This window comes from Heloderma suspectum, chromosome 1, assembly GCF_057233095.1.
Source record: "Heloderma suspectum isolate Gila_16-S chromosome 1, 16-S_ref, whole genome shotgun sequence".
Taxonomy (NCBI): Eukaryota; Metazoa; Chordata; class Lepidosauria; order Squamata; family Helodermatidae; genus Heloderma; species Heloderma suspectum.
The window spans coordinates 75,949,982-75,977,851 of record NC_139458.1 but is presented as its reverse complement, the minus strand read 5'-3'; the positions used below and the strand labels follow the sequence as shown (position 1 = coordinate 75,977,851).

The 27,870-nt window shown below is 47.9% G+C and overlaps 1 protein-coding gene across 1 annotated transcript; it reads left to right on the top strand.

The window, feature by feature from the left end:
- Positions 1–9,128: 9,128 nt before the first annotated feature.
- Positions 9,129–26,968, top strand: LOC146357439 (disintegrin and metalloproteinase domain-containing protein 20-like). Its single transcript, XM_084847920.1, has 4 exons — positions 9,129–11,157; positions 14,400–14,461; positions 25,351–25,461; positions 26,852–26,968. The coding sequence occupies exons 1-4, from the start codon at positions 9,135–9,137 to the stop codon at positions 26,966–26,968; spliced, it is 2,313 nt and encodes a 770-aa protein (XP_084704046.1). The 5' UTR covers positions 9,129–9,134.
- Positions 26,969–27,870: the final 902 nt, after the last annotated feature.

Genomic DNA, 27,870 nt, shown 5'->3' with positions numbered 1-27,870 from the left:
TGCATGAGCACATTGCGCTGCTCCCGCGCCCAATCCAAGCAGGCCTGCTGTCACTGGCTGGTGCCCCGGAGAAGCCCACCAGCTACTCTCCCAGTGCAGCATTTGCCGCAGCAGGACAGCAGTCCACGGGGCTGTCCAGAGCAGCCGCCACCCGTCTGTTGCTCTCAGCAAGAGCTGCACAGCCGGAAGAAACAGCTGCACAGCTCCCATAAGACCCAGCGGGAGCCGGGCCTGGTCGTGTGTGGTCCTGCAGGAGCCCAGCCGGGTCTCATGAGACCGGGGAGGCCGCTTCCTCCAGCCGCACGACACAGCAGCAAAGGTGAGGGGTGGGGGGTGGGGTGCATGGTGGCAAAAGGGAGAGCAGTGCGGTGGAGGCGGTGCACCTTGTCTCTTGCTTCAGGCAGCAAGAGAGCTTGTGCCAGGCTGCTCCTGACACCATATAGTATTTGTTCCGAGGGCTCAGGAATGAGGGTTATACATACGGGTCAAAAGAAAGCAGGCACAGAGAGCTGGCTGGTGGGGACAAACAAGGCAGAGCCCTGGCTTTTGCTTCCTTTCCTGATGAGGTAGAATACTTTGCACATTCTCAGAGACACTTCTGTTCTTCCCTACATCCCACCTTAGAGAGCAGGTTCCAAGCCACAGCCCAGATTGAGCCTTCCACAAGTTGAACACCCCCCAACACACACACATACCCCTACCTCCCCCCCGCACACACACACACATTAAACTCTACCTCAAAACTCAATGTCAACAAGAAAAATAAAAAGTTAGGTATTCCCTTCACTCCTTTCAGGATGTAGCTATTGAGACAGACACACTTTGTGCATACTTAGAGATGCTTTGGCTTGACAGATGAGTGGAAAGTCTACATGAGAGCACTAAAACGGGCAAGAATGAGACCTTAATTACCAAGAGGCCAATGAGGCATAAGGAGCAGCAGCACAAATTCATGACTGATAATGGCTGTGGAGGCCATTTGCACTGATGTCTGTGAGTCTCTCAGCAACTTCTTTGAAGAAAGGTTCAACACTGAGGACCACTCATCAGTGTCACCAAACCATTCTCCACCTTGGGGGTTTACAACTAGGGCTGTGCGTGGACCCTCCACTTCGCTTCGGATGCTGAGTTGGACCTTCTGAATTGGCCCTGCTTCACTGCGGACCAATTCAGACCCCATCCACTTTGCTTCAGATCCAAATCTTTAAAATATTTTAACTCTTTTAACCTGCTGTTTTATTCTTTTACTGTGTTGTTCACCACTCCGAAATCTTCTGATGTGGAGTGGTATATAAATATTGTAAATAAATAAATAAATAAATCAGAAGCTAGATTTGAATATCCGAATAACTCGTTTTTGACATTTTCCTATTTACTTGCATTGGAAAACACAAATGGCCATAAATTTTTCATTTTTCAAGATAAATAAATGAAATTTGGGGAACATGTAGCCCCCGTGGAGGGGATTTTACCTGCCAAATTTCAGACAGTTGGGCCCAGGAGTGTTTGTGCTAGGTGGAGTTAAAATTTCATTTTTTCAAAACTCTCAAAACACAGCTATAACTTTCCACTGGTTAAACAGAGGTGCATGAAATTTGGGGACCTGTCAGCCCCCATGGAAGGCATGCCACCTGCCAAACTTCAGACAATTTAGTCTAGTAGTTTTTTTGCTAGGCACAGGTAAATGTGCTGTTATCAGAAACTCAAATCAAACTCAGAAGGGATAATAATCAAGAGAAGTCAGGTGTTGAAGTGGAGGAGGTCACCATCTGTTGTAGGTTTTGATGACCTCAGGCTCTCAGTTGTCTTGTCTGACAGAGGCAGCAAGACACAGCAACCCTGCCAGGCAGGAACTGTGGTAGTTCTAGAGCGAATACATGCCAACGAGTGTTGACCTCATATTCTATACAGAAGTGCAGCCCAGGCCTAGAACAAAACAGCAATGCCTTGCCCACAAGGGCATATTTTATAGGGAAGAGCATCCCGGGGCCTGAAACAAAACAACATTGCCTTGCCCACCAGGGCATTTTATAGTGAAGAGTGGCCTGGGGCCTGAAACAAAACAACAATGCCTTGCCCACCAGGGTATATTCTTCTAATGCTTTGGTGAGTCTAGAATAAGTACCCTTTAAATCCTTTAACAAGGATCTTTTGGGAGGCAAGTCTGGTGCCAGCAACCACGGTCATGCCAGCTCGCACATGGATCGCACATGGTGGATTGCACATGGTGAGCAACATGTATGTCCTCTCTTGGCATAAGGGCTCTACCCGCCATACTAGGCCATCCATCAGCCTTGTCACCACTTCCGTGTGTCTGGCAGGAAGCGCCTGCCTGTGACGGGATCACCAGTCTCCAGAAACTCACCCATCAGCTTCTGGAGATGCCTGGCCACAGGGATTACCAGGCTGAGGAGGGCGGTGCTGTTGCTCAGGGTCTCGGTGGCCTCGAGGAATGGGTTGAGGACTACCACAAGCTGGGACATGACATCCCACTGCTGCCTGCCCAGGGGTGCCTGGATGCCAATGTCCCCGACGCTTGACACCTCGTGGACAGCATGCTGTTGCTCCACCATATGCTCCAGCATGATGTAGGAGGAGTTCCAGCACGTGGACACATCCTGCACCAGCCTGTGTTGCGGGAGCCCCAACTCTGCCTGCTTCTCCTGCAGCTGCCTGCTGCCCCTGATGCTGTGGTGGAAGTGCCCAGCCACCATCCTGCAGCTCTCCAACAGATTACAGATGCCAGACAGGGGGGTGGGATACACCTTGGTGCTGCCCATTCCAAGGGCACTCCTCGTGGTCAGGTTGAGGGTATGCGCGATGCAGCAGATGCCCTCAAATCCGCCATCATGCACAGCCTTCAACATGTTGGTTCTCCCGTCCATGACCATATAACCGCAGGTGATCTGGGGCCCAGCCAGCCACCCCTCCAACATGTGGCTCATGGCCTCCAATCTCTGCTGCCGTGTGGGACTCGTCCATGACTTGTGTGTGAAGGAGGGCCCAGCAATACCCATCCTTCCCACCAGTCCTGGAAGCACTGGCCACTACCGTCCCTGTGGCTGTCCACCAGTGAGCCATCAGGGACAAGTAAGCATGCGCTCTGCCCACACTGGACCAAACGTCCAAGGTGGAGTGCACAACCTGCTACTCTGCCTGGCGCAGATGGTCCAGCACTTTCTCCCTGCATGCCTGGTACAGGGAGGGCAACACCCGCTTGCTAAGGATGGTGTGATATGGCAGCTTACAGTTGGGCATCACAAGGGCTATCAACCTCTTGAACCCCGCATTTTCGACGAGGCTGAATGGCTGGTTGTCCAATGCCACCCTCTCACCGATGCAGTTGGTGATCTGGTCGGACATTGGAAACCTCCACCTTGTGGACCCATACCTCCCCCACCCCACCTCCTCCATAGTGGCCTGCTTAAGCCTCTTGCAGGTGAGAGATGGAGACTTGCAGGAGTTCCAGGACCACCAGCCTTCTCCTTGCCCCTGATGCTTGACTGCTGCGATGTGGGTGGCTCTTCCCTGAGCAAGACCAATTGGTGCTGCCTCCTTAAGTGCAGGAACAGGCTGCTGGTGGTGTAGTGCCCTGGCTGTTTTCCCCTGCTTAGAGATGTTTTGCAGTGGTGGCAGATGGCAGTGCTGGGATCCACGCCCACCTCAAAGTGGTCCCACATGATGCTGTCCTGACTTCTGTGGTGGAGACACAGACTGCCTGCCTTGAGTCTCAGGAGTCACCACATGAGCAGGGGGAACAATGGAAGAGGGATCAGATCCTGGAGCATCTGCCTGCTGCTTGTCCTCCACTACACCCTGGAGGATCTCCCCCTCTTCACCCTCCACCATGCTGAGGACATCAAACACCTCTGATGTAACGTCCATCTGCATGCTCCCCTCTTCCACTACAGAAGGACATGGTGCTCCTGTGGCAAGAGTGCTACTGCTGCTGCTTGCACCAGCCTCTTCAAACAGTGACCTCCGGGCACAGCAACTTGCCTCCACACTTTGCTACCCTACTACACCAGGATGCACGATCCAGACTGGGGGAGAGCCAGCTTGCCTACCAGTGCTGCTGCTAGTCCCAGCAGCACCTCACCCACCTCTGCCCCTGACAACAAGACCCCAAAGATGCCTCATATTGGGCTTGCTTGCTTTGCCACAGAGTATTATTACATTATTTAAATAGATGTTAATGTCTGTGTAGTGCTTTGCCCACTGTTTTTTGAAATGTGGACTGTGTAGTGCTTTTCCACACATTGTTTGCTAGTCCACAGCACAAGCACTCTCTCTCACACACACACAAGAGCAAAAGCAAAGCCAACACTGAACTACCTACAAGAAAGGGGGGGTTACTAACAGAAGAGAAAGGGGTTTTTAATTTTAAAAATTGTTTTATTTATTTTTTAAGGAAAATAAATTTTAAAAATGGGAAGGGAAGGAATAGAGGAATTGAAGGGCAGGGGGTGGAGTGGTGGGGAGCCAAGAACAAGGACAAGAAAAAGATCTGTCTGTCTGTCTGTCTCTAGACAGAATGAAAGTAAGAGCAAACTAATGGTTCAGAGAGAATTGAGAAAAGGGGAAGCTAACAAACAAGGCAAGGCAACTAAAGTAAAATTTTCTGTTTTTTTAAATGAGCCGACAAGAAGAATGAAAGGTAACCTATTAGAGAAGGGGGGAGGGAGACAAAGAACAAGGGAGGAAACTCAAACTAAGAACTAAATGTTTGGTTTTTAAATAAAGAATCTACAAAAGAAAGAAAGAGAGCTGGATTGGGATTGGGAATAAAGAAGAAACACAAAGCTGCACACACTCACAGATCTCTCCCTAACAAACCACCACCTAACCAGCGTGCTGTTTCTCTCGCAATGAAAAGAAAAAGGCAGGCTGATATCTCTCCACTCCAGTATTCCCCACCCCCTCCTCCACCACTGATTGGAGACTGCTGGGTTACATTCAGCCCTAATTTGGCAACCAGAGTTGCCATTTGCCAAAGCTCACTCCCTCCTCCTCCACCTCCTCCTCCTCCTCCCTCTCCCCTTTGCAACTCCCTCCTCCTCATCTCCCCCCTCCTGATTTTTCTCAACTTAATACATTTGGAGCCAGGCTGTCTGGGCTGCTCAGAAGGCATCAGAAGAGCTATGAATCTCCCAGTCAGACCAAGGTGACTCGGCGATGAGCTGCTTTGCTTTGGGGCACCTCGGTGCCGTTCTGATCCACTGCAGATCACGCCGAGGCACCATTGATGCAGCCCACTTCGCTTCGTTATTCGGGATTCAGACTGAAGTGGTGCACAGCTAGGGATGTTAGAGAATTCCGCCACGGATCCCAGGGGGCCGAATTCCAGTGAATTCAGCCACCCAGAATCCGTGGCAGAACGGAGCCCCCCGCCCCTCCAGCCCGCGAAAGCCCCACGAAACGGAGCCTACCTGGCTGCGGCTGCGGCGGCGTCTCCGGCTGCTGCCAGGCTGCTGCGGCTGCAAATGGCGGCCATCGTAGCGGCCGCCATTTGCGTCCCTACGCCGGCCCCGTGATAGGCTACGTATATATTTATGTAGCCTATCACGGCTAAAGCAAGGACACAAATGGCGTCCCCTACGCCATTTGCGTCCCTGCTTTAGCCGTGATGGGCTACATAAATATTTATGTAGCCTATCACGGGCTACCATAGGGACGCAAATGGCATCCCCTACTCAGGACGCCATTTGCATCCTGCGGCTGGAGGCCCTGCTGTGGGTTGGCCCAGCCAGCGTCTCCGCGGCCTGGCCACGGAGCGGAGCCGGCTGGGCAGGATTCTGGGGGGGGAGGAACGGATCGCCTCCCCCCACCTGCGGAACCTGGTGGAGCCAGGTAAGTGGGGTTTCGTACACCCCTATGCACAGCCCAAATTTTAGATCCATAAAATCAGAGCTCTCCCACAATTTTACATAAAGACGAGACACCATGCTATTAGCCTTTCATGTTTCCAACAACATACAACAACTCCCATCAAGAACCTCTTCACTTCAGTTGGCACCCTGAGATGAATGGGCAAACCCAACTGTGTAGTCCAGTCAGGTGATTCAGTGATAGCTGCATGTCAATCATTAGGCAGTTTTATTCTCAATTCCTTTTCTAATTATGCCTAACATGGAATTTGCCTTTTTTACAGCGGCCACACACTGGGTTGACATTTACACTCAGCTGTCCACCACAACCCCAAGATCCTTTTTGTGGTTGGTCACCACTAGCTCAGATCCCATCAAGTTATACTTGAAGCTGGGATTTTTTTGCCCCAGCGTGCATCACTTTACACTTGCTTACATTGAACCGCATTTGCCATTTAGATGTCCATTCTCCCAGTTGGGAGAGATCCTTTTGGAGCTCCTCACAATCCCTATTTGTTGTAACCACCCTAAGTAATTTGGTGACATCAGCAAACATGGCCACTTTACTACTTAGTCCTAATTTCAGATCGTTTATGAACAGGTTCAGATGCATTGGTCCTGATACAGATTCCTGTGGGGCCCCACTATTTACTTCCGTCCATTGGGAGAATTTACCGTTTATTCCTACTCTCTGCTTTCTGCTCTTTATCTAGTTACTGATCCATAAAAGGACCTCTCCTCTGATTCCATGACTGCTAAATTTGCTCAGGAGTCTCTGGTGACGGACTTTGTCAAAATCCTTTTGGAAGTCCAAGTAAACAGTGTCTACCGGATCACCCCGTCTACATGTTTATTGACACTCTCACAGGACTCTAAAAGGCTAGCGACGCAGGACTTACCTTTGTGGAAGCTTTTTCAGCAGGGCTTGTCCTTCTATATGCCTAGTAATTTTATCTTTAATAATGCTTTCAACCAATTTACCCGGAACAGGCATTAAACTACTCAGCGTGTAATTTCCTGGATTCCCTCTGGATTCCTCTTTAAAAATTGGTGTTACATTGGCCATCTTCCAGTTCTCTGGCATAGTGGACTTATTAGTGGAAGAGGCTCACAGCCAGGCGTGGCTGAGGAAGGCTGATTCTCCTCTGCGTCCCCCACCCTGTAATGGTTTTAGATCCATGAAATCACAGTTCCCTCACAACTTCACGTAAAGATGAGGCACCATGCTACCAGCCTTCCATGTTTCCAACAACATACAACAGCTCCCAGCAAGAACCTCTTCGTAATAGCTGCATGTCGATCATTAGGAACGTAGGAAGCTGCCTTATGCCGAGTCAGACCATTGGTTCATCTCGCCCGGTATTGCCGGCACTGTCTGGCACAGGCCCTCCAGGGTTTCAGGCAGGAATTTTTCCAGCCCTTCCTGGAGAAGCCACAGATTTAACCTGGGACCTTCTGGTTGCAAAGCAGCTGCTCTGCCACTGAGCCATCGCCCCTCCCCAATTAAAGGCTGCATGGGAAACGTGGAGGAGCGAGACCTCCACCCAGCTTCAGCCGCAACTCAACCACTGCCGAAGGCCACCGATCCGTTTGCTGTTTACTGACTTCCACATAAGCCAATGGGGTCGCACACAAAAGCAGCCAGCTGGAGGAAAATGGTTTCAGCACAGCTGTTTGGCAGGCTGTTCAGAGTCCAATTCCATGGGAAACGGAGCACATGAGGAGAGCCGTAGCTGCACACCCTGTTTTCCTGCAGAATCAGTGACTGAGAATGAGGGTGCGCAGGAATGTCTTTCCTCGCACGCCGTGTTTGGTGCCAGCTGTAGCAGCAGTGGCGTGGGGGGGAGCAGGGCACCCACAGGCCACCGGGGCTTGCGGGCTGCGCACCCATGTTCCACAGCCATCCCGGTCACGTTTTCAGCTGGAGCGCAGGACGGAAGCTGCCTAGTGGCCTTGGCAGTGCTCTTCAGCTGTTGCTCAAAATGGGAATCAGGTCCTGCTGGAGGCCCCGGAACAAATGCCGTCAGATCACAGGGGAGTTCCTGGGAAGAGGGGCATCCGGATCACCACTTCGAGAATGTTCCGGGCTCACCTGTCAGGAGGTTCCCTAAACATGACAGATTATATGATGCTGTCTTGAGACCAATGACTTTGGACTAGCGGGGATACCCATGCTCAGTATCAGTCCCAACATGAAAGAGAATTGACAGTGACTGACAGTAATCCTGGACCCCACATTGCTGTTCCATGCAGCAATGTCTAGGACACATTTATACACTAAGTAAATATTTAAACCTGCTAAGATGCATAATCCAGTTGTCAAACATCAGCTATCACAACCTTCCTTTCAAATCGCTGCTCCAGCTTAGCTGTTACTCTGCATCTTGCATCCCATATTCTCCGGCAGGGCAGGAGGCTACTGCTGAGCAAGTGTCGTATTTTCATCTCCTCAGAGCTGGTAAGAACACCACATCTTCTCCCAGCATATTCGTATAAAGCCCTCAGGAGCCTCCTGTAAATGCACGGCACATTACTCCCCTTCCATTACTCCTCTGTCAGTTTCCTTAAAGGTAAAGGTGTCCCCAACCAGCGTGTCCGACTCTAGGGTGCGGTGCTCATCCCCGTTTCTAAGCCGAAGAGCCAGCGCTGTCCGAAGACGCTTCTGTGGTCATGTGGCCGGCATGACTGAACACCGAGGTGCATGGAACGCTGTTACCTTTCCCGCCGAGGCAGTACCTATTTATCTACTTGCAATTTCTTGCTTTCGAACTGCTAGGTTGGCAGAAGCTGGGACTGAAGACGGGAGCTCACTCCGTCATGCAGTACTCGGGTCTCGAACTGCTGACCTGCCGACCTTCCAGTCCGCAGTTCAGCGTCTTAACCACTAAGCCACCGCGGCCGCCGTCAGTTTCCTTGGTTCTCTTTTATTTCCCTGATCCTTGGTCTTCACCTTCTCAGCACACCTACCTCCTCTTATTGTAGCCCTTTCAGAAACCACCCTTCAGGTATCTTTTCCTTCGGATGCATCTGCTGCTATTATTTCCTCATTCTATTCCATCCTTGAGCCTCCAAGCTCCGCCTCCATTCCAAAGATACCTCTACGGACTGTTGCTATGGTCACAACCCTCCTCCTTCTCTATCTTGCATGCAGCCCCCTTCCAATCCTCCTTCCAGGACCAGCCTGCACCAGCTGCTGCAGGGAACTTTGCCATCCTAGATGAGGGTACTGTGGAGGGCTGTAGCAGGTCCTTTCACCTGTCAGGGAAAATGGAGAACATTTCTGCCTGGCTGCTGATGCTGATACTGATCCTTTGGAATGCCCTGAATGAGACTGCAGGTCAGGTACCACCCCAGGGTTTTAGGTATGGCTCTTATGAAGTGACCATCCCAAGGAAAGTGACCCCCAGATATGGACAACAAGAATCTCGTGATGTCACCTACCTGCTACAGATTGAGGGGAAGGGCTACGTGGTGCACCTCAGGCAGAAGAAGGAATTTGTCCCTAAACACTTCCCCTTCTTCACCTATAGTAAGGAGGGGGAACTCCAGGTAGACTATCCGTTCGTCAGGGATGACTGTTTCTACCATGGCTTTGTACAGGGCAAGGCCTCCTCTCTGGTCACCCTCAGCACTTGCTCAGGGGGACTCTGGGGTCTGCTGAGATTAGAAAATGAGACCTATGAAATTGAACCTGTCCGGCCATCTGCTACCTTTCAGCATGTGTTGTATCGGTTGGAAGAGTCAGGCGCAGCCCGCATGAGGTGTGGGGTAACGGAGGAAGAGCGAAGTCATCAAGAAGCCATGATCGAAAACAGGGAGGATGTAGCGGCCAAAAGCGCTTCCGCAGAAGACTGGTGGACACACACCAGATATGCAAAGCTTGCGATTGTGGTTGATCATGAACGATATGTCCAATTTGACAGAAATGAAACTCTTGTAGCTCTCCAAGTTCTGGATATCATCCACACTTCAAATTCATTTTATGAGCCGCTTTCTGTTGAGTTGTCTGTAGCTGGACTAGAGATCTGGTCAGAAAAGAACCTCATAACCATTTCTGACAGCATAAGTCAAACACTTTCATCTTTCACTGGTTGGAGAAGTGACATACTAGTCAAACATCTAGAGAATGATGCAGGCCACTTATTTGCATATAAGGATTTTGGAAAGGCAGCGGGATTAGCATATGTAGGAAAAATTTGCAGTCAGGGATGGGCTTCTGGTGTGGAAGAATTTAGGAGTCCCAGTTTGTTCTATGTTTCTGTCACGTTTGCCCATGAACTAGGCCATAATCCTGGGATGGGTCATGATTCAAAATACTGTCGTTGTGATAGAGAAGAATGCATTATGGCTGCAAGTCAGGTAAACAGTGATAAGTTTAGCAATTGCAGTTATCAGCAATACTTTGCAAAAAGGGACTCCCCTTGCCTGTTAATTCCTCCGGACCCTGATAAACTGTATAAATTGACATTCTGTGGCAACAAAGTAGTAGAAACTGGTGAGCAATGTGACTGTGGTTCAAAAACTCAATGTGAGTCGGATCCGTGTTGCCAGTCTAATTGTAAGTTGCGTTCTGGCGCCACTTGTGCTTTTGGACGGTGCTGCGCCAAGTGTCAGTATCGTCCAGCTGGAACTGTTTGCAGAGGGAAGACCGGCATCTGTGATCTTCCTGAGTACTGCAATGGGACTTCAGAGAGGTGTCCTGAAGATGTTCATGTGCAAGATGGTGCCCCATGCTGTGATGGTGCATACTGTTATCATGGGAAGTGCACCACCCACAGTGGGCAGTGCAAAATGATCTTTGGCAAGGAAGCGACCGTTGGCTCTGAGAATTGTTTCAGGGTACTGAATGCTCAAGGCGATCGCTTTGGCAACTGTGGCCTTAGACATGGAGTCTACAAGAAATGTGATGCCAAGAATATCCTGTGTGGACGAATCCAATGTAGAAATGTTGAAAGCTTACCTCCTTTGGCGGAACATAGCACCATAATTCAGTCACAGGCTGGCGGTAGTGAATGCTGGAGTGCGGACTACCACAGTGGGATGGAGATAGCTGATATTGGAGCAGTGAGAGATGGCACTCCTTGCAGCTCTGACATGATGTGCATTGACGGGGACTGCGTCAGCGTGTCCCTGTTGAAGTATAACTGTGATGTCACAAAGTGCCGTAATCAGGGAATGTGCAACACCCACAAACATTGTCACTGTGATTATGGCTGGGCCCCTCCCGACTGTCTCAGTGAAGGCTACGGTGGCAGCACCGACAGTGGGCCTCCTCCCCCACAGAAGGGAGGTACTACTGATTGTAGTTCAGATCACAAACTTCTTATTGCACAATTTAGAATCAGACTAAAGAGAATAGGGAAGACCCACAGATCAGTTAGATATGAGCTCACTAATATTCCTCATGAATATGCAGTGGAGATGAAGAATAAATTTAAGGGACTAGATTTAGTAGATAGGGTCCCGGAAGAACTATGGACAGAAGTTCGCAACATTGTTCAGGAGGCGGCAACAAAAAACATCCCAAAGAAAAAGAAAACCAAGAAGGCAAGATGGCTGTCTGCTGAGACATTGGAAGCAGCCCAAGAAAGAAGGAAAGCAAAAGGCAACAGTGATAGGGGGAGATATGCCCAATTAAATGCAAAATTCCAGAGGTTAGCCAGAAGAGATAAGGAATTATTTTTAAACAAGCAATGCGCGGAAGCGGAAGAAGATAATAGAACAGGAAGGACAAGAGACCTCTTCCAGAAAATTAGAAACATCGGAGGTAAATTCCAGGCAAAAATGGGTATGATCAAAAACAAAGATGGCAAGGACCTAACAGAAGCAGAAGACATCAAGAAAAGGTGGCAAGAATATACGGAAGATCTGTATAGGAAGGATAATAATATTGGCGATAGATTTGACGGTGTGGTCAGTGAGCTAGAGCCAGACATCCTGAAGAGTGAGGTTGAATGGGCCTTAAGAAGCATTGCTAATAACAAGGCAGCAGGAGATGACGGTATCCCAGCTGAACTGTTTAAAATCTTGCAAGATGATGCTGTCGAGGTGATGCATGCCATATGCCAGCAAATTTGGAAAACACAAGAAATGGCCAACAGATTGGAAAAAATCAACCTATATCCCACACCAAAAAAGGGAAGCACCAAAGAATGTTCAAACTATTGAACAGTGGCATTTATTTCACATGCCAGTAAGGTAATGCTCAAGATCTTGCAAGGTAGTCTCCAGCAATTCATGGAACGAGAATTGCCAGATGTACAAGCTGGGTTTAGAAAAGGCAGAGGAACTAGAGACCAAATTGCCCATATCCGCTTGATAATGGAGAAAGCCAGGGAGTTTCAGAAAAACATCTATTTCTGTTTTATTGACTATTCTAAAGCCTTTGACTGTGTGGATCATAACAAATTGTGGCAAGTTCTTGGTGGTATGGGGATACCAAGTCTTCTTGTCTGCCTCCTGAGGAATCTGTATAACGACCAAATAGCAACGGTAAGAACAGACCACGGAACAACGGACTAGTTTAAGATTGGGAAAGGAGTACGGCAGTGTTGTATACTCTCACCCTACCTATTCAACCTGTACGCAGAACATATCATGCGACCTGCTGGGCTTGATGAAGCCAAGACTGGAGTTAAAATTGCTGGAAGAAACATTAACAATCTCAGATATGCAGATGATACCACTTTGATGGCTGAAAGCGAGGAGGAGCTGAGGAACCTCATGACGAAGGTGAAAGAAGAAAGTGCAAAAGCTGGGTTGCAGTGAAACCTCAAAAAAACCTAGATTATGGCAACCAGCTTGATTGATAACTGGCAAATAGAGGGAGAAAACGTGGAGACAGTGACAGACTTTGTCTTTCTAGGCGCAAAGGTTACTGCAGACGCTGACTGCAGCCAGGAAATCAGAAGACGTTTACTTCTTGGGAGGACAGCAATGACAAATCTTGATAAAATAGTGAAGAGCAGAGACATCACACTGACAACAAAGGTCCGCATAGTTCAAGCAATGGTATTCCCCGTAGTAACCTATGGCTGCGAGAGCTGGACCATAAGGAAGGCTGAGCGAAGGAAGACAGATGCTTTTGAACTGTGGTGCTGGAGGAAAATTCTGAGAGTGCCTTGGACTGCAAGAAGATCAAACCAGTCCATACTCCAGGAAATAAAGCCAGACTGCCCACTTGAGGGAATGATATTAAAGGCAAAACTGAAGTACTTTGGCCACATCATGAGAAGACAGGATACCCTGGAGAAGATGCTGGTGCTAGGGAAAGTGGAAGGCAAAAGGAAGAGGGGCCAACCAAGGGCAAGGTGGATGGATGATATTCTGGAGGTGACGGGCTCGACCTTGGGGGAGCTGGGGGTGGCGACGGCCGACAGGAAGCTCTGGCGTGGGCTGGTCCATGAAGTCATGAAGAGTCGGAAGTGACTGACCGAATAAACAACAACAGGCAGTGCCAGATTATTTTTCACAATTTGCCTAGGACCTCTAAACCTGTATTTATTTTACACCAGATTTGAAAAACCTTTCAGATATTGGTTGTAATGCTGCTTTGCAGTGTCATAAACTGTTCTGCTTTTCTAGTCTGTCACTTCCTTATTGTTTTATACAATTTCTTAGATCCATGTACCGTGGCTTGAGCGCTTAAACTTGCCTGCAAATTCTTATGCCAATCCTGCCTCTTACCTCCATTTTTCCGGCTGGGAGAAAGCTACTGCTGAGAGAGGGCTCACCATAAGCCGTTACTGTCGCACCCTTTGCCGTTGTGGATGTGAGGTGCTCTTGCATTTCCAGCCCAAAATACTCCGCACAGGTCACGGCAACGGTCAGGGCTATAAAACTCGCCCTTCTAATCCCCTCCTGGCCGAAATGCCGCTGGCTCCTCTAGCTTGCGTGCAGAGACGTTGCACTTTGACATGTCTAGAAACACCCCCCCCCCCGAAATGCACACTGCTCACACGAAACAAAACTCCAAGCACAAAAAGCATGAACCTCTCTCTGTGCCATTGCCTTGTGTCGGAGTGGTGCATGTAGGCACGCTGCCGGCCCATCACGGCGTCACTGAAATGCGGATGCGTTGTTTCCTTTTTAATTGATAATTTTATTAAGAAATTCCAGTGCACCAAGAAACCAAAATCGAGAAAGGGGGGAAGGAAGGAAGAGGTCCTGCCAGTCTCCAAGTGCTGAGTGTAGGCCATAAGCGTTTTCCAACCGTGTTTCGGGGCAGATAGCGGGGTTTTTGCTTATTCCAAAACAAGGCCTACATTTTCCCAAATGTCTGTACTACTTACTCACTTTTAAATGTTTAAGCTGTAACGCAGTGCCCCAATTCTATGCATATGCGTCTGCGCACACATGTGTCCCTGCTCCCACAACACTGGGGGGTACGTAGGGGAGAGCCCTGCCTTGAAACGCATTACTCTAAACATTAGCGACCAGAGATACTTTTGTTCCACACTTACCCCTGGATGGGTTAGGCTGCCCTACCGTGAAACAAGTTTGGTGAGACAGGATCTGTCCCATATTTTCCAGGCCCAAGGGGTTCGGTCTCTTTCCGGTGTTGCGCAACGCACATCCTGGTGGCCATCAGAAAGGTTAGTATGAGTACAAGTAGCAACCCTCTCGGTTCCACAGCTTCTTTTAGGTAACTCATGAGGATAATCTTAGGATTTGCTGGCATCCTGTCATCTGTTCAGTTAAGTTTAGAACTTTGTTTCTAACATGTTTGATATTTGGACAAGTCCAAAAATGTGAACAAGGTCTGCTTTGGGGGCTTGGCAATTCAAGCACAACTCCAAGGGAATGTGGTAAAGGTTGCTTAGCTGGTACTATGGCGGGGGTAGGCAATGTGATGCCCATGGGCGCCAGTGAGCCCCGGACACTTTTCTTGGCGCCCGCCAAGATGCCTCACCACACCCACTTTTTTTTTATGTCCTGACACCACAAAGCAAATTGAGGTCCTCGGGCCTCTGCCGGCTTCATTTCTCATGAATGCCTGTGGGCCACACATGGGGCTCAGAAATGTTCTTAGGAAATACAGCTGGTGAGCAAGGGCAGGCTGAAGCTTTCCTCTGTAGTGCACCTAGCCACCAAGAAAAAAGGGGGGGAGAAAAAGGGAATCCCTCTCCCTTCTGTCTGGTAAGCTGGAGGCGGGTGGGGCAGTGGGGCAGCTAAGGAGAGCAGTGCAGGGCTACGAAGGGCAGCAGTAACCTAGCGGGGGGGTGGGATCAAATAAGCAAGCAAGCGGGGAAGGGGGAGCAGCAGGAAGCCGGCTGGGAGCAGCTGGGGGTTAGGGTGGTTGTGTGCCTGTGGGCTTCTTCACACAGAATGTTTATCCTGCTGTTGAGATTGCTCACTCAAGGAGGCTTGTGGGTCCTTCTAATGATGTTGTCAACCTCCAGGGCACATCCAGAGGTATTTCCTGGTTATTCCATCTTTAAAAGATCCGGAAATCATGAAGTATCAAATTAAGTTGGATTGTTGCGCTATTAAAACTGCCACTAGATGGTGCTGCTTCATTGAGTTTTACGGAAAGTCTCCACAATGGGAGGAGACCATTCTTTTCTTTAATGCAAAGGCAGCCTGTATGTCTGAACGGATGGGGGCTGCATGTGTGTGAGAAAGACAGAGGGAAAGAGAAAGTGTTTTGGGGGGCTAGGAGATGCAGAGAGATCCTGAAAAGAAGTGGTGTGGTTTCTCACTTGCTTGCGGTGAGAAGGAGGAGGGAGGGAAGTGTGTGTAAGCGTCCTGGCTTTCAGGATACAGCTGACTTTGCTTTATTGGACGTTCTGGGAAGACTATTGAAAAAATGCTGACCCACCTCTTAAAACAATATAAGATGCTTATTATGAAATGCAAATGCTAAATGTTAATGATGACTAATTAAGAATTTGACCATGTGGATAAGTAAGAAGCATTGTATTAACTTGTTGTATTAAAAGGAAGATAGGAGTTCACAAGCAGCTTCATAATGAAGTCTGAGTAAGTGGCCTAAAAATAATGGTCAAGATGACCTGGATAGTATCCAAAGAAAAAATGGTGATTTACTTCACTTGGGCCAAAAATGTATTTTGAGTAATGAACAGGTGTGAGACTGTTATTCCAGGGGACCGTCTACATGAGACTTTTACTCTGGTTCTACTTCACCTCCAAGTCGATTGTGTCAGGTGACACACGCCACTCCCCATAGCTAGCTTGGCATTTCTTGCCCTAAATCTGTTTTTTTTTCAAACTCATTTTGTGTCGGATTTTCCCATCACAGCAGCTTCAGTCCCGTTCGGGAGCCCGTGTGAACTCAGCTGGCTTTGTCATGGCTGGTGGAAGCAGCGCCGATTGGCAGGAGGGAAAGTTGTGTGGGGCGGGGGCATGGGGAGAGCAGAGGGGTAAACATGTCTACCCGGAGGTAACTCATTGCCTTCAATTCCCCTTTGCTGAGTAGAAGCAGCCCTGCTGCTTGGAAACTGCTGCGGTGAGCGTGGGCTCAGTCGCTGCCTCTCACTTTAAATATTGGTGGCGCGTGGGACTGGGGAGGGGGGAGCCAGCCCTGCTGCTTGGAAACCGCGCAGCGACGAAGGAGCTCAGCTAAGGAACGGTGGACGCCTGTTGCTTCATAGCTGTGTGGCTTAGAAAGTGTGGATGCCAGGGCGGATAATTGTCATGAACCTGTACGCAGAAGCACCTCATTGAGCCCATGTGGGAGTGGGCGATTTGATCTCTAGTTCCTCTGCCTCTTCGAAACCCCGCTTGTACTTCCGGTAGTTCTTGGTTCACATACTGCTGAAGCCTAGCTTGTAGGATTTTGAGCATCACCTTGCTGGCATGTGAAATGAGCGCAATTGTATGGTAGTTTGAACTCTCTTTGGCATTGCCCTTCTTTGGAATTGGAATGTAAACTGGCCTTTTCCAGTCCTGTGGTCACTGTTGAGTGTTCCAAATTTGTTGGCATATTGAGTGCAGCACTTTAACAGCATCATCTTTTAAGATCTTAAATAGCTCAGCTGGAATACTGTCATCTCCGCTAGCTTTGTTGTTAGTAATGCTTCCTAAGGCCCACTTGACTTCACTCTCGAGGATGTTCGGCTCAAGTTCAGTGACCGCACTATCATGGCTATCAGGGACATTCAGATCTTTCCTGTATAGTTCTTCTGTGTATTCTTGCCACCTCTTCTTAATCTCATCTGCTTCTGTTACGTCCCTGCCTTCTTTGTCCTTTATCATGCCCGTCTTTGCACAAAACGTTCCCTTGAGATCTCCAATTTTCTTGAAAAGATCTCTAGTCTTTCCCATTCGATTGTTTTCCTCGATTTCTTTGCATTGTTCATTAAGAAGGCGTTCTTGTCTCTCCTTGCTATTCTCTGGAACTCTGCATTCAGTTGGCTATATCTTCCCCTTTCTCCCTTGCTTTTCACTTCCCTTCTTTCCTCAGCTACTTGTACAGCCTCATCAGACAGCCACTTTGCTTTCTTGCATTTCTTTTTCTTTGGGATGGATTTAGTTGCTACCTCCTGAACAGTGTTACGGACCTCCGTCCATAGTTCCTCAGGCACTCTGTCTATCAGGTCTAATCCCTTAAATCTATTCCTCACCTCCACTATATATTCATAAGGGATATGATTTAGGTCATACCTGAATGGTTTAGTGGTCTTCCCTAAGTTCTTCAATTTAAGCTGAAATTTTGCAACAAGAAGCTCATGATCTGAGCCACAGTCAGCTCCAAGTCTTGTTTTTACTGAGAGTATGGAGCTTCTCCATCTTTGGCTGCAAGGTACATAATCAGTCTGATTTCAATATTGACCATCTGGTGATGTCCATGTGTAGAGTCACCTCTTGTGCTGTTGGAAAAGAGTGTTTGCTATGATCAGTGTGTTCTCTTGGCAAAACTCTATTAGCCTTTGTCCTGCTTCATTTTTTACACCAAGGCCATGCCTGCCTGTTATCCCGGTGATTTCTTGACTTCCTGCTTTACCATTCCAATCCCCTATGATGAAGAGGACACCTTTTTTTGGTGTTAGTTCTAGAAGGTGTTGTAGGTCTTCATAGAACCGATCAACCTCAGCTTCTTCGGCCTCAGTGGCTGGGGCATAGACTTGAATTACTGTGATGTTGAATGGTTTGCCTTGGATTCGTACTGAGATCATTCTATCATTTTTGAGATTGTACCCCAGTACTGTTTTTCCCACCCTTTTGTTGACTATGAGTGCTACTGCATTTCTTCTAAGGGATTCTTGCCCACAGTAGTACATATAATGGTCACCTGAATTAAATTCGCCCATGCCTGTCCATTTTAGTTTGCTGATTCCCAAGATGTTGATGTTCAATCTTGCCATCTCATGTTTGACCACCTCCAGCTTACCTTGATTCATTGATCTGACATTCCAGGTTCCTAAACAATATTGTTCTTTACAGCATCGGACTTTCTTTTCACCACCAGACACATCCACAGCTGAGTGTCCTTTCGGCTTTGGCCCAGCCGCTTCACTCTTTCTGGCGCTACTTGGAAATTCCCTCTGCTCTTCCCCAGTAGTATAGTGGACACCTTCCGACCTGAGGGGCTCATCTTCCGGCGTCATATCTTTTAGCCTTGTGATACGTTCCATGGGGTTTCCTGGCAGGAATACTGGAGTGGGTTGCCATTTCCTTCTCCAGTGGACCACATTTTGTCAGAACTCTCCGCCATGACCTGTCCATCTTGGGTGGCCCTGCACGGCATAGCTTATGGCTTCACTGAGTTACGGAAGCCCCTTCGCCACAACAAGGCAGTGATCCATGAAGGGGAAGCATTGTATTAACTTGTATTAAAAGGAAGATAGGAGTTCACAAGCAGCTTCATAATGAAGTCTAAGTAAGTGGCATAAAAATAATGGTCAAGATGACCTGGATAGTATCCAAAGAGAAAATGCTGATTTAGGGAGCAACCCTATGGCCGCTAGTTAGCAGCTAGATGGCCATAGGATACGTCGGTTTCTGGGAGCCGACCTTGGAACCTGCGTTCCCAAAGACCTGACTTTCACCTGCTCCCATGCTGCCTTGGAGGCAGTTTGGCACAGCCCTGTGCTCGGAAGAGAAACATGGAGCAGCCAAAACAGGATGTTCCGGGGCAGGGAGGGTGGAAATGCTGGTACGACACATCCTATGTGTTGTCCGGTAGCTGCTTCCCCTGCTCCGCCTTCCCGTGGCTAGACAGCTGAAATGCAGGGTAGGAGAAGCGTGGAGGGAATGATCCCCTCTGTGCTCCTCCTGCCTTGCATTGGATAGATGGTCACCTCCGAGTTCAGAGGCAGCCGCCTATCCCCACAGGATTGCACCCTTAAAGCCCATGACTTGGTCCAAAAACTTGTTTGAATAATGAACAGGTGCAGGATCATTGCTAGGTTCTTAAAAGATCCAGGGCACAGGCCCATAACACAAATTTGCATATATATATATATATATATATATACACACACACACACACACACACACATATACACATCTATATCTATATATCTCTGAGCCTAAGCACACCTCTAAGATAGATAGATAGATAGATAGATAGATAGAGATATGTGTGTGTGTGTGGTGTGTGTTTGTGGTGTGTGCATGTAGTGTGCTTGTGTATATGTACAGATTACATACGTACATACATACGAAGTGTGCACTGACCCCCCATCCCACTTCAACTGAGACCCCAATTCAATGTTTTGGAAAACATCCTGCTTCTGCTCAGGCCAATTTTTAGTCATATCACTTCAGCTCAGCACCAAACCTGGTCAAGGTTTGTAAAAATGAGTCCTTATACTTCCTGTTGACTACCATGGGAAATCAGGAAAAAAAACCTGTAACATGGTTCTCTTGGTTAGAACTGGATGATAATTTCAGGCATAGTAGCCCCCTAGAAGGGGATTACCCCTGCCCAGTGTCGGAAAAATAGGTTTATATTTTGATTTTCTTTTAAAGAGAACTGCCAGTAACATTTTTATTACTTTGAAGAATTGGATAAAAATTTCAGGATTCATTGCCCCATCATAGGAGATCATGTCTGCCAAATTTCAGAATGATAGCCACAAGGGGTTTTGTGCAAGGATGGCCTTGACATTTTGAGGTCACCAAAAGAGGGCATACTTATCTCCCTATTTTCTTTGTGGACCTTTATTCTGAAAATTACAGACAGCCTAGAGTTCTCCCTAAGTAAGAAAACAGCAAAGTTTCAGAAGGATAGGTACAGCAGCTCATGTGGAAGGGGAGTTCTCCAATTTGGGAGAGGGAGTGATTTGCTTTATTATTATTATTATTATTATTATTATTATTATTATTATTTCCCTTCCCTTCACCCCTTCCCCAATTGTTTTTGGGTAAATTTGTATGAAAATGCACATGTCATTAGACGTGTCCCCCAGGCAAGAAACCTGCAAAGTTTCTGCAGGATATACATGCATGCAAATTTAAAATGACTAGAATTTATTTACATTCCACCAATGTTAGCAGCAGGGGAACATGGGTGGGAAGATGCTATTGCACTCATGTCCTGTTCGTGGGTTTCCCGTGGGCATCTGGTTGGCCACTGTGTGAACACAATGCTGGACTAGATGGGCCTTGGTCTGATGCAGCACGGCTCTTCTTATGTTCTTAAATATAGAGTGCCTCTGAGCATATGCAGAATGCTTTTCTTTCACCACTGAGCACCTACATTCCCCCCCTACCAATTCTATTCCCCTCCATGCAATCATCCCTCATCCCTCCAGCAACTCTTCATAAAAATGGATGTCTTGTTTTGTGCAACTCTCCTCTACCTCCTCCTTGTTATGCACAAGCTCTCATTGTATCTTCCTCCCCATAACTTCATTTGTGCCAAGACTTCACCAAGATCCAGCCAATGAGTCTGCTTTCAAAACTAGGGCTAAGTTATGGAGAAACTCTCAGCATGCACTAAGTGCCTTTTCCGCACCACTGAAGCTAGAGTTCATGCAAACCACACACACACACACAACAAAACATGCATAGGATTGAGCTGAAAGGGTCGTCAATTAATTAGATGGAATTGGGTAGGCCCTGTATTAAGCCTGCAATACCATGTTCACAACTCAGGACTTATTTCTGAGTAAACATGCAGAACATCAAGGTGCAAACCGCCCTGCAAAAGTAACTCGTGCTGGAATCCTATGCACGCTTTCCTGAGGGTAGGCCTCATTAAACATAATGGGGCTTCTGAGTAGGCATACACAGCATTGTATAAATTAGCAGTATTTCTCTCCCCTCCACTTAAAAAAACAAATCAAAAGCTCTTATTTTTATTAAATTTCTTTCTGTTCATAGGAACATAAGAAACTGCCTTATACTGAGTCAGACCCTGGGTCCATCTAGCCCAGTACTGTCGACACTGACTGGCAGCAGCGGCTCTCCAGAGTTTCAGGCCGGATTCTTTCCTAGCCCTACCTGGAGCTGCTGGGGATTGAACCTGGGACCTTCTGCCTGTCAAGCATGCGCTTTGTCACTGAGCTACAGCCCTTCTAATGCTGGATAATGGCAACTGACAAACAAAACAGCCCCCGATTTGTTTCTCTGTGACCATGTGAACCCACTCTTCTCAAAGACTTGAGTGAGGAGAAGGAGGAAAGCCAACCCTCTTGTCTGTTTGTATAAAGTCAAATACAGTTCAGAACGTCTCTTGCCCACCCAAGAGAATTCTCTTTAAGAATTCCCCAAGATATGCTCTCAGTGGAATAAAGAAGAGAAAGAAAGAACAGGATAGGGGAGGGAAGAAGAAAAGAAGAATGGTAATTGGAAATGCTCTGGGGGGTGGAGGTAAGAAAGAATTTCCTAAGCCAAGTGGCTCCTTTCAGAGAGGTAATACTTCAGAGGAATTTAAGAGGCACGTACTTAAATTAACTTTAAGAGGTGAGGTGGCTGAGAGCTTTTTCTAGCTTTTTTTAAAACTGTAGAACCTATTTAAAAGCTTCAATAGTCCCTTGATCATGACGCCACATAGTCCTAACCCTCCTTTTGGAATAATTTGAGTCGTACAGCTATTTAGGAGAAATTAAAGTGGAGGGGGAGAAAGAAGTTTGTGGAAGCTGATTGGATCCTTTGCTATACTGAAGCTACTAAGCTTCTGCAAAAGTCAGCATTTCCAGTTTGGGGCAATAATCAGATGCTGTGTGAAATACCAGTATTTCACATGGAGCTCCTTCTTCCCTTCCTTCTTCCTCTTCAAAATGTCATTGCTAGCAAGCGCCCAACAGCGAGTATGTAAGAGCAGAAAAGTAAGGGGAGAGAGGTTTTTTGCACCTCAAAAAAACCCTACACCCAGAGATTTGGGATAGTGACCTCCTAATGGTCACTTTAAACACCTCTAATCCCTGGTGTGGCTTGATAGTTTTTACTTTTTGCTTTAGTCTTTGAGAAAAGGAAAATTTACGCATGGCTAGCGCACAAGCTACTGGACCTAACTGTCTGAACTCTGGCAGGCTCAGTCAGCTCCATACGGGCTGCCAAGTCCCCAGATTCCATGCACATATGTGGACGCGTGCAGACACACACACACGCACACACACACAAGCTCTTTGCTTTTTTTCTTGAAAATAGCAAAATTTACCTGTGATTAGCATGAAAGCCACTGGACCGAACTGCCTGAAATTTAGCAGGTTCAATCATCTGCATGGTGGCTGCCAGGTAGGGATGGCGGAGAATTTCTCCCCGAGACTTCGGGGGGCCGAGCGCCAACGTGTTCGGCCCCCCGAACAAGTTTCGGGGAGAAATCCTCCGCACCCCCCCCGCCCCCCGCACCCCCCCCCCCGGGACAGGACTTGCCTTCCCTGAATGTCCCTCCCGGCGGCGGGTCCGGCTGGCGGTTCGGCGGGTGTTCGAGCGGGGCAGGAGCCGCAGCCGGTCTTTCGACCGGCTGCCGCCGCCGCCATTGCAATGAAAGAAAAAAAAAAAAAGTCCCCTGATAGGCTACGTGACAATTCACGTAGCCTATCACGGCTAGATTTGCAAAGTCAGCCGTGATAGGCTACGTGAATCGTCACGTAGCCTATCATGGGTGACTTTAAAAAAAAAAAAAAGTGTGTACGGTTAATGGCGGCCCCCATAGGGAGCCGCCATTCCCGTTCCTTATTTGGTCGCTGTAGTCTACGTAAATGTTTACGTAGACTACGGCGAAAATAAGGGCAACGCTATTTGCGTTGCCCTTATTTTCGCCGTCGTCTATGTAAACATTTATGTAGACTACAGCAACTAAATAAGGAACGCGAATGGCGGCTCCCTATGGGGGCCGCCATTCGCGTACGCGCTTTTTTTTTTTAAAGTCACCCGTGATAGGCTACGTGACGATTCACGTAGCCTATCATGGCTGACTTTGCAGATCTAGCCGTGATAGGCTACGTGAATCGTCACGTAGCCTATCAGGGGGCTTTTTTTTTTTTTACTTTCGCGTTTGCGGCAGGGCGAGGCGGCAAGCCTCCTCCCCGGCTTGAATTTCGGCCGGGCGAGGCGGGAAGCCTCCCCCCCCGGCCTGAACTTCGCGGGGGGAGCAGCGAAGCGCCTCCCCCCCACCGCGAACAAGCTGCGAGAAAAGGTAAGTGACTTTCGTCCACCCCTACTGCCAGGTCCCCAAATTCCATGCACTTACATGGTAGAACAAAAAAATTACAGCTCTTTGCTTTGACATATTTTCTTGAAAAAAGCAAATTTTACCTGTGGCTAGCAGAACATCCACTAGGTATGTCTGAAATTTGGCAGGTTCAGTCAGCTCTATAGCGGCTGCCAAGTCTCCAAATTTCATATATTTATCATAGGAACTAAAAACGTTATGGCCGTTTCCGTTTTCCAATGCAAGTCAATGGGAAAATGTAAAAAAATGGCAATTAGGACAGCTCAAAAAGACCAAGGGCCCATGCCCAGGTGCCTCCTGAGCAGGAGTGAGACTGTGTTATTCCAGGTCAAAATACTTAAAGTATTGAAGTTTTCATTTATCAATTAATGAGCAGAAAATATTGTGTGAGGTATATATCAAAAAGCTTGATATACAGATGTCTAGATAAATCTATAGACTTAGGTTTAATTGGCAAATTTTGAGTAAGAAGTTATCTTCTCAAAGGTATAATCAATAGCGTAGAGGCAAATTCAAACGTGCAGGTCCCTTCGTGACAGCCACAGCCACGCCCCGTCACAGCCACGCCCCGTCTGAGATTGTACAACCTCGTAAGATACACAGCCTTCAACTGGGATCCAAAAACGGTGCAGCTGAGAGTAAGGCAGGGGTGTTTCCATTGGATGTCTGAGGAAAAATGCAGGGGTGTTAAACTTTTTCACCCACCCACTCACTCAAACACAAGCATTTTAGGTTTTCAAAATATGATGGAAAGCACTATGGAAGCCTCACCCTCTCAGCTCAGCCCTCATGGACAGATCCCTTCACATTTAGACAGCCCCCTTGCACACTCCCTCAGCGCCCCAACACTACCCATTAGCCTTTCCTAAGCTCCTTTGTTATATCTCTGCCATCCCGCAACAGAAATGTCCACACACCCAGCTGGAGTGAACCACACACACCCCTTCTTTCTCCTCGCCCCCCAACTGGTTTTTTTTCTGTTTCCCTCCCCTCCACCAGGGTTTGTTTGCCCAGGTACATGCCAGCCTTGTACCAAAAAGTGTAGCTGACGGAGCAGGTTGCGTTTGGCAATTCTGCTTACTGCAGAAATTAATGTTCAAGAATTAACAGTGCAATCCAGTGGGTCTTTATTTCAAATTCAATTTACAGAGATCTCGGGAAGGCAGCTAAGGCTGCAGTCCTATGCACACTTACCTCGGAGAAAGCCCAGTTGGCAATTGAACCTAGTGGGACTGACTTCTGGGTAAACATGCAAAGGATTGTGTGATAAATCCTAAAAACTGGCACAAACCAACCACCTGCCCTGCCCCATAAGTAAATAATGGTGGCAGCCCCCCCCCCCCACGCTGCTGCCATGGCATTTTAAGAATGCTGAATAACAATGAGACAATCAAGACCGTGAGCCCTAATTTATAGGACAGTGAATAATATTAGTTATGAGGTAATTTCTACACAAAAAAGTATAAATGTGTGTCAGTTTTAGAATGCAGGAGCATCTTCTCAGAAGTTCACCAGGCCCGTGTACCCATCAGCTAAATATTGAATAGGGAACCTGGTACTTAGAATGAGATCTCTCCTTTTTGAAGGTGTTAAGAATAGATGTCTAAGAACAAGAAATGGTTAGGAAATTCCATGTCTTTTAAAGTTATTAAGGGCGCAACTCTTTTGAGATAGTTGGCAGCCTCCGAAGTCAGAGGCTGCCGAGTATACAATGCAGGGTGGCCATAGCATGGAGGTGGTCCTCGCCTTCATGCTTCGGCCGCTCTGCATCTTGGGCTAGACAGCTGATTCTGGCTATCTGGCTGCAGCTTCAGGGAGGGGGAGGAAGGAGGTTGCGCGGCACAGAGGAAGCTGTGCAATGCATCTTGCGCGGTCTCCTCCCCTCCCCACCCCCAGGACCGCCTCCTTTTCCCCGTCTCCATGCTCCATTTCCGAGTACTGAGACGTAGCCGGTGCGGAGAGAACCGCACCGGCTATGAGGGGGCGGAGGAGGGGACAGGGAGCACGGTCTCTGGGAGCTGTTTGGCACCTTGGCTCCAACCTTGGTTCCCAGAAACCAAAAAATCCTATAGCCCTCTAGACAGTGTCTAGGGGGCCATAGGATTGCTCCCTAAGATCTAAGTACCTTTAGCAATGCTCTGTATAACAACAGAAATGTTTTGATATGCAAGTTATCATGTAATGCTATAGGTATATTTCTAATAAAAATAATAAATGGATCAAAAAAGATTTTCCTGTACTAATTCTTGTTAGTACAAAACCAAGATTGCAATCCACAAAACAATCTTAAGTGTACACTTTGTTTAGAAGTACTTTATTTGCTATAGATGGTAAACAGGCAGCTAAATGCTCACGAAGTACTGAACTATAGACAGATAGCCCAAACAAAGTCAAACTTTAAAATATGTATGCATGCATGGTGGATACATGGTGTGTGAGTGTGTGAATGGATGAAAGATGGATGGATGGATGGATGAGGGTGCGTGGGTGTGTGTGTCGGAGAGAGAGAGAGTCTATGGGTGGTGATTCAGAATGAGAGAGAAAAAGAGAAGGGGGGGCGGGATGAGTTGTCTGGCAGGTGGGGTGGGGAGAGACAAGGAGTTTGCTGTCTGTGAAACAGGTTTCTGTTGGTGCTGAAAGTAGTGGGTTCAAATGAGTTGTTTAGTGTATTGGGGCTCAGGCCCACCCCTGCCTTGTACTCAGTCTTTGGGGCAAGTTACTTGTCATTTGTGAATAGCCAGATCTCCCATGGCAGCCATTTTGTGCACAGGCCCACATTTCTCAAATTGCCAAATGTGCCCACGGGCACCAAAACGTTGCCTACCCCTATATGAGGGTGTCACTGAGAAATCATTTTTTAAAAAAAATTCCTTAAATTTGTATCCATTATGTTGGCTGATATATTATTAAAGATCCAGGGCTATTCTTGTTCATGTGTTTGGATCCTTCTTCCACCTTTCTTTCTAAGAGATCTGTGTTTGTCCCATTTCGTTATAATCTATCAATAAAATATATGTATATATTTTACTAATCAGCTTTTTGAGTTGTCTGATTTGTTTCAAATTTGGACTTGTCTCGTAGTTGTCTATATTTTGCCAGAAATTTGCCTGTAATATGACAGGCTTGGAAATACCAGGCGATGAGTATGGTTGGTTCATGACACCACTGCATTCGAGCCACTGTTAGATAGCTGATTTCTTGTGGGTTATGGAAGCTGCACCACGGTGACCCCCAACGCAGTGGAGGCTCCTTCACAGGGCCAAATAGGGCTCCCCCCACTTAGGAGAAAGACAGTTGTTTAAAGATGTGATTGCATACAATTAAGAAGTGAAAGAGTTCTGTGGGGCCTAGACTAAGTGGCTGACCAGTTAAGCCTGGCTTTCTTTTGGTTGCCCAGCCCCATCGCCTCTCTCTCAGGTCTGCACCGCTGCTTTCAGGCTGCCTGGTCATTCAGGCCCCTGCTACTGTCCGGGCAAGGGAGAGGGCCTGCACACTGCAGGCTCACATGGCATGACTCCCTTGCTCAGTACAAGGAGGGCCCAGTTACCCCTTTCACGTTTGGACCCTTTCATGTTTGGACCCTTTTTGGAGCTTTTACCAATGGCTGCCAGCAGTTGTAAGGCAATTTTCAGCCAGCCACATAAATCTAGTGAGTCTTGAGGACGCTCTGCCCCTTGGATACCTCTTCGATACCACTTCCCTCCAACCGGCTGACTTTTCTCTGCTAGGGCAGGGACATAGAAGGGCCAATTGCCATATTAGGAAGGAATGGTACCCTTCTAAAGAGCAGGTTCCCCTCCTTTTGCAAGTGGCCTGGCCTCTCTAACCGGCTCCGTGGTGTGACAAGGTAGGCCTGGCCTAGTATGATGTTCAGATTTGTACCCCAGTGTGCCCTCCGTCCCACCAAGGCATTATGCACACATTTGTGTTCCTTCCCCCCAAGGAGCTCCACGCGGCAGGAATTTCATTCGTCAGCCCTCGTTTATCCTCACAAAACCCCTGTGAGACAGTGAGTGGCCTGAGGCCACCCAGTGGACTAGCTACATTGCTGTGTAGGGATCTGAAGTTTGACTTCATGCACTACTGTTGCCACCCCTCCAGGATTCACCTGTAGTCTCCAGGAATCAGCGGGAGATTACTGAAAGCAATCCTGGAGATCTTAATAGTTTGGGTTGAGTGAAATCTGTGGACGCTGGTGGCTCCAGTTTCAGTGGGTCTGTGATTCCATCCTGGTTTTCAGTCAGAACCAACTCTGAAGGAGCTATCCAAGGTGCTGAACCCATCTTGGGGATAGGACTCAGCACCTTGAATTGCTCCTTTAGAGATCTGGCTGGTTCTGACTGAAACTCCGTATGGAATCACTGAGTATGTGTGTGTGTCGGTGGAGGCTGCTGGTTCTGATGTCAGTGGGGTGGT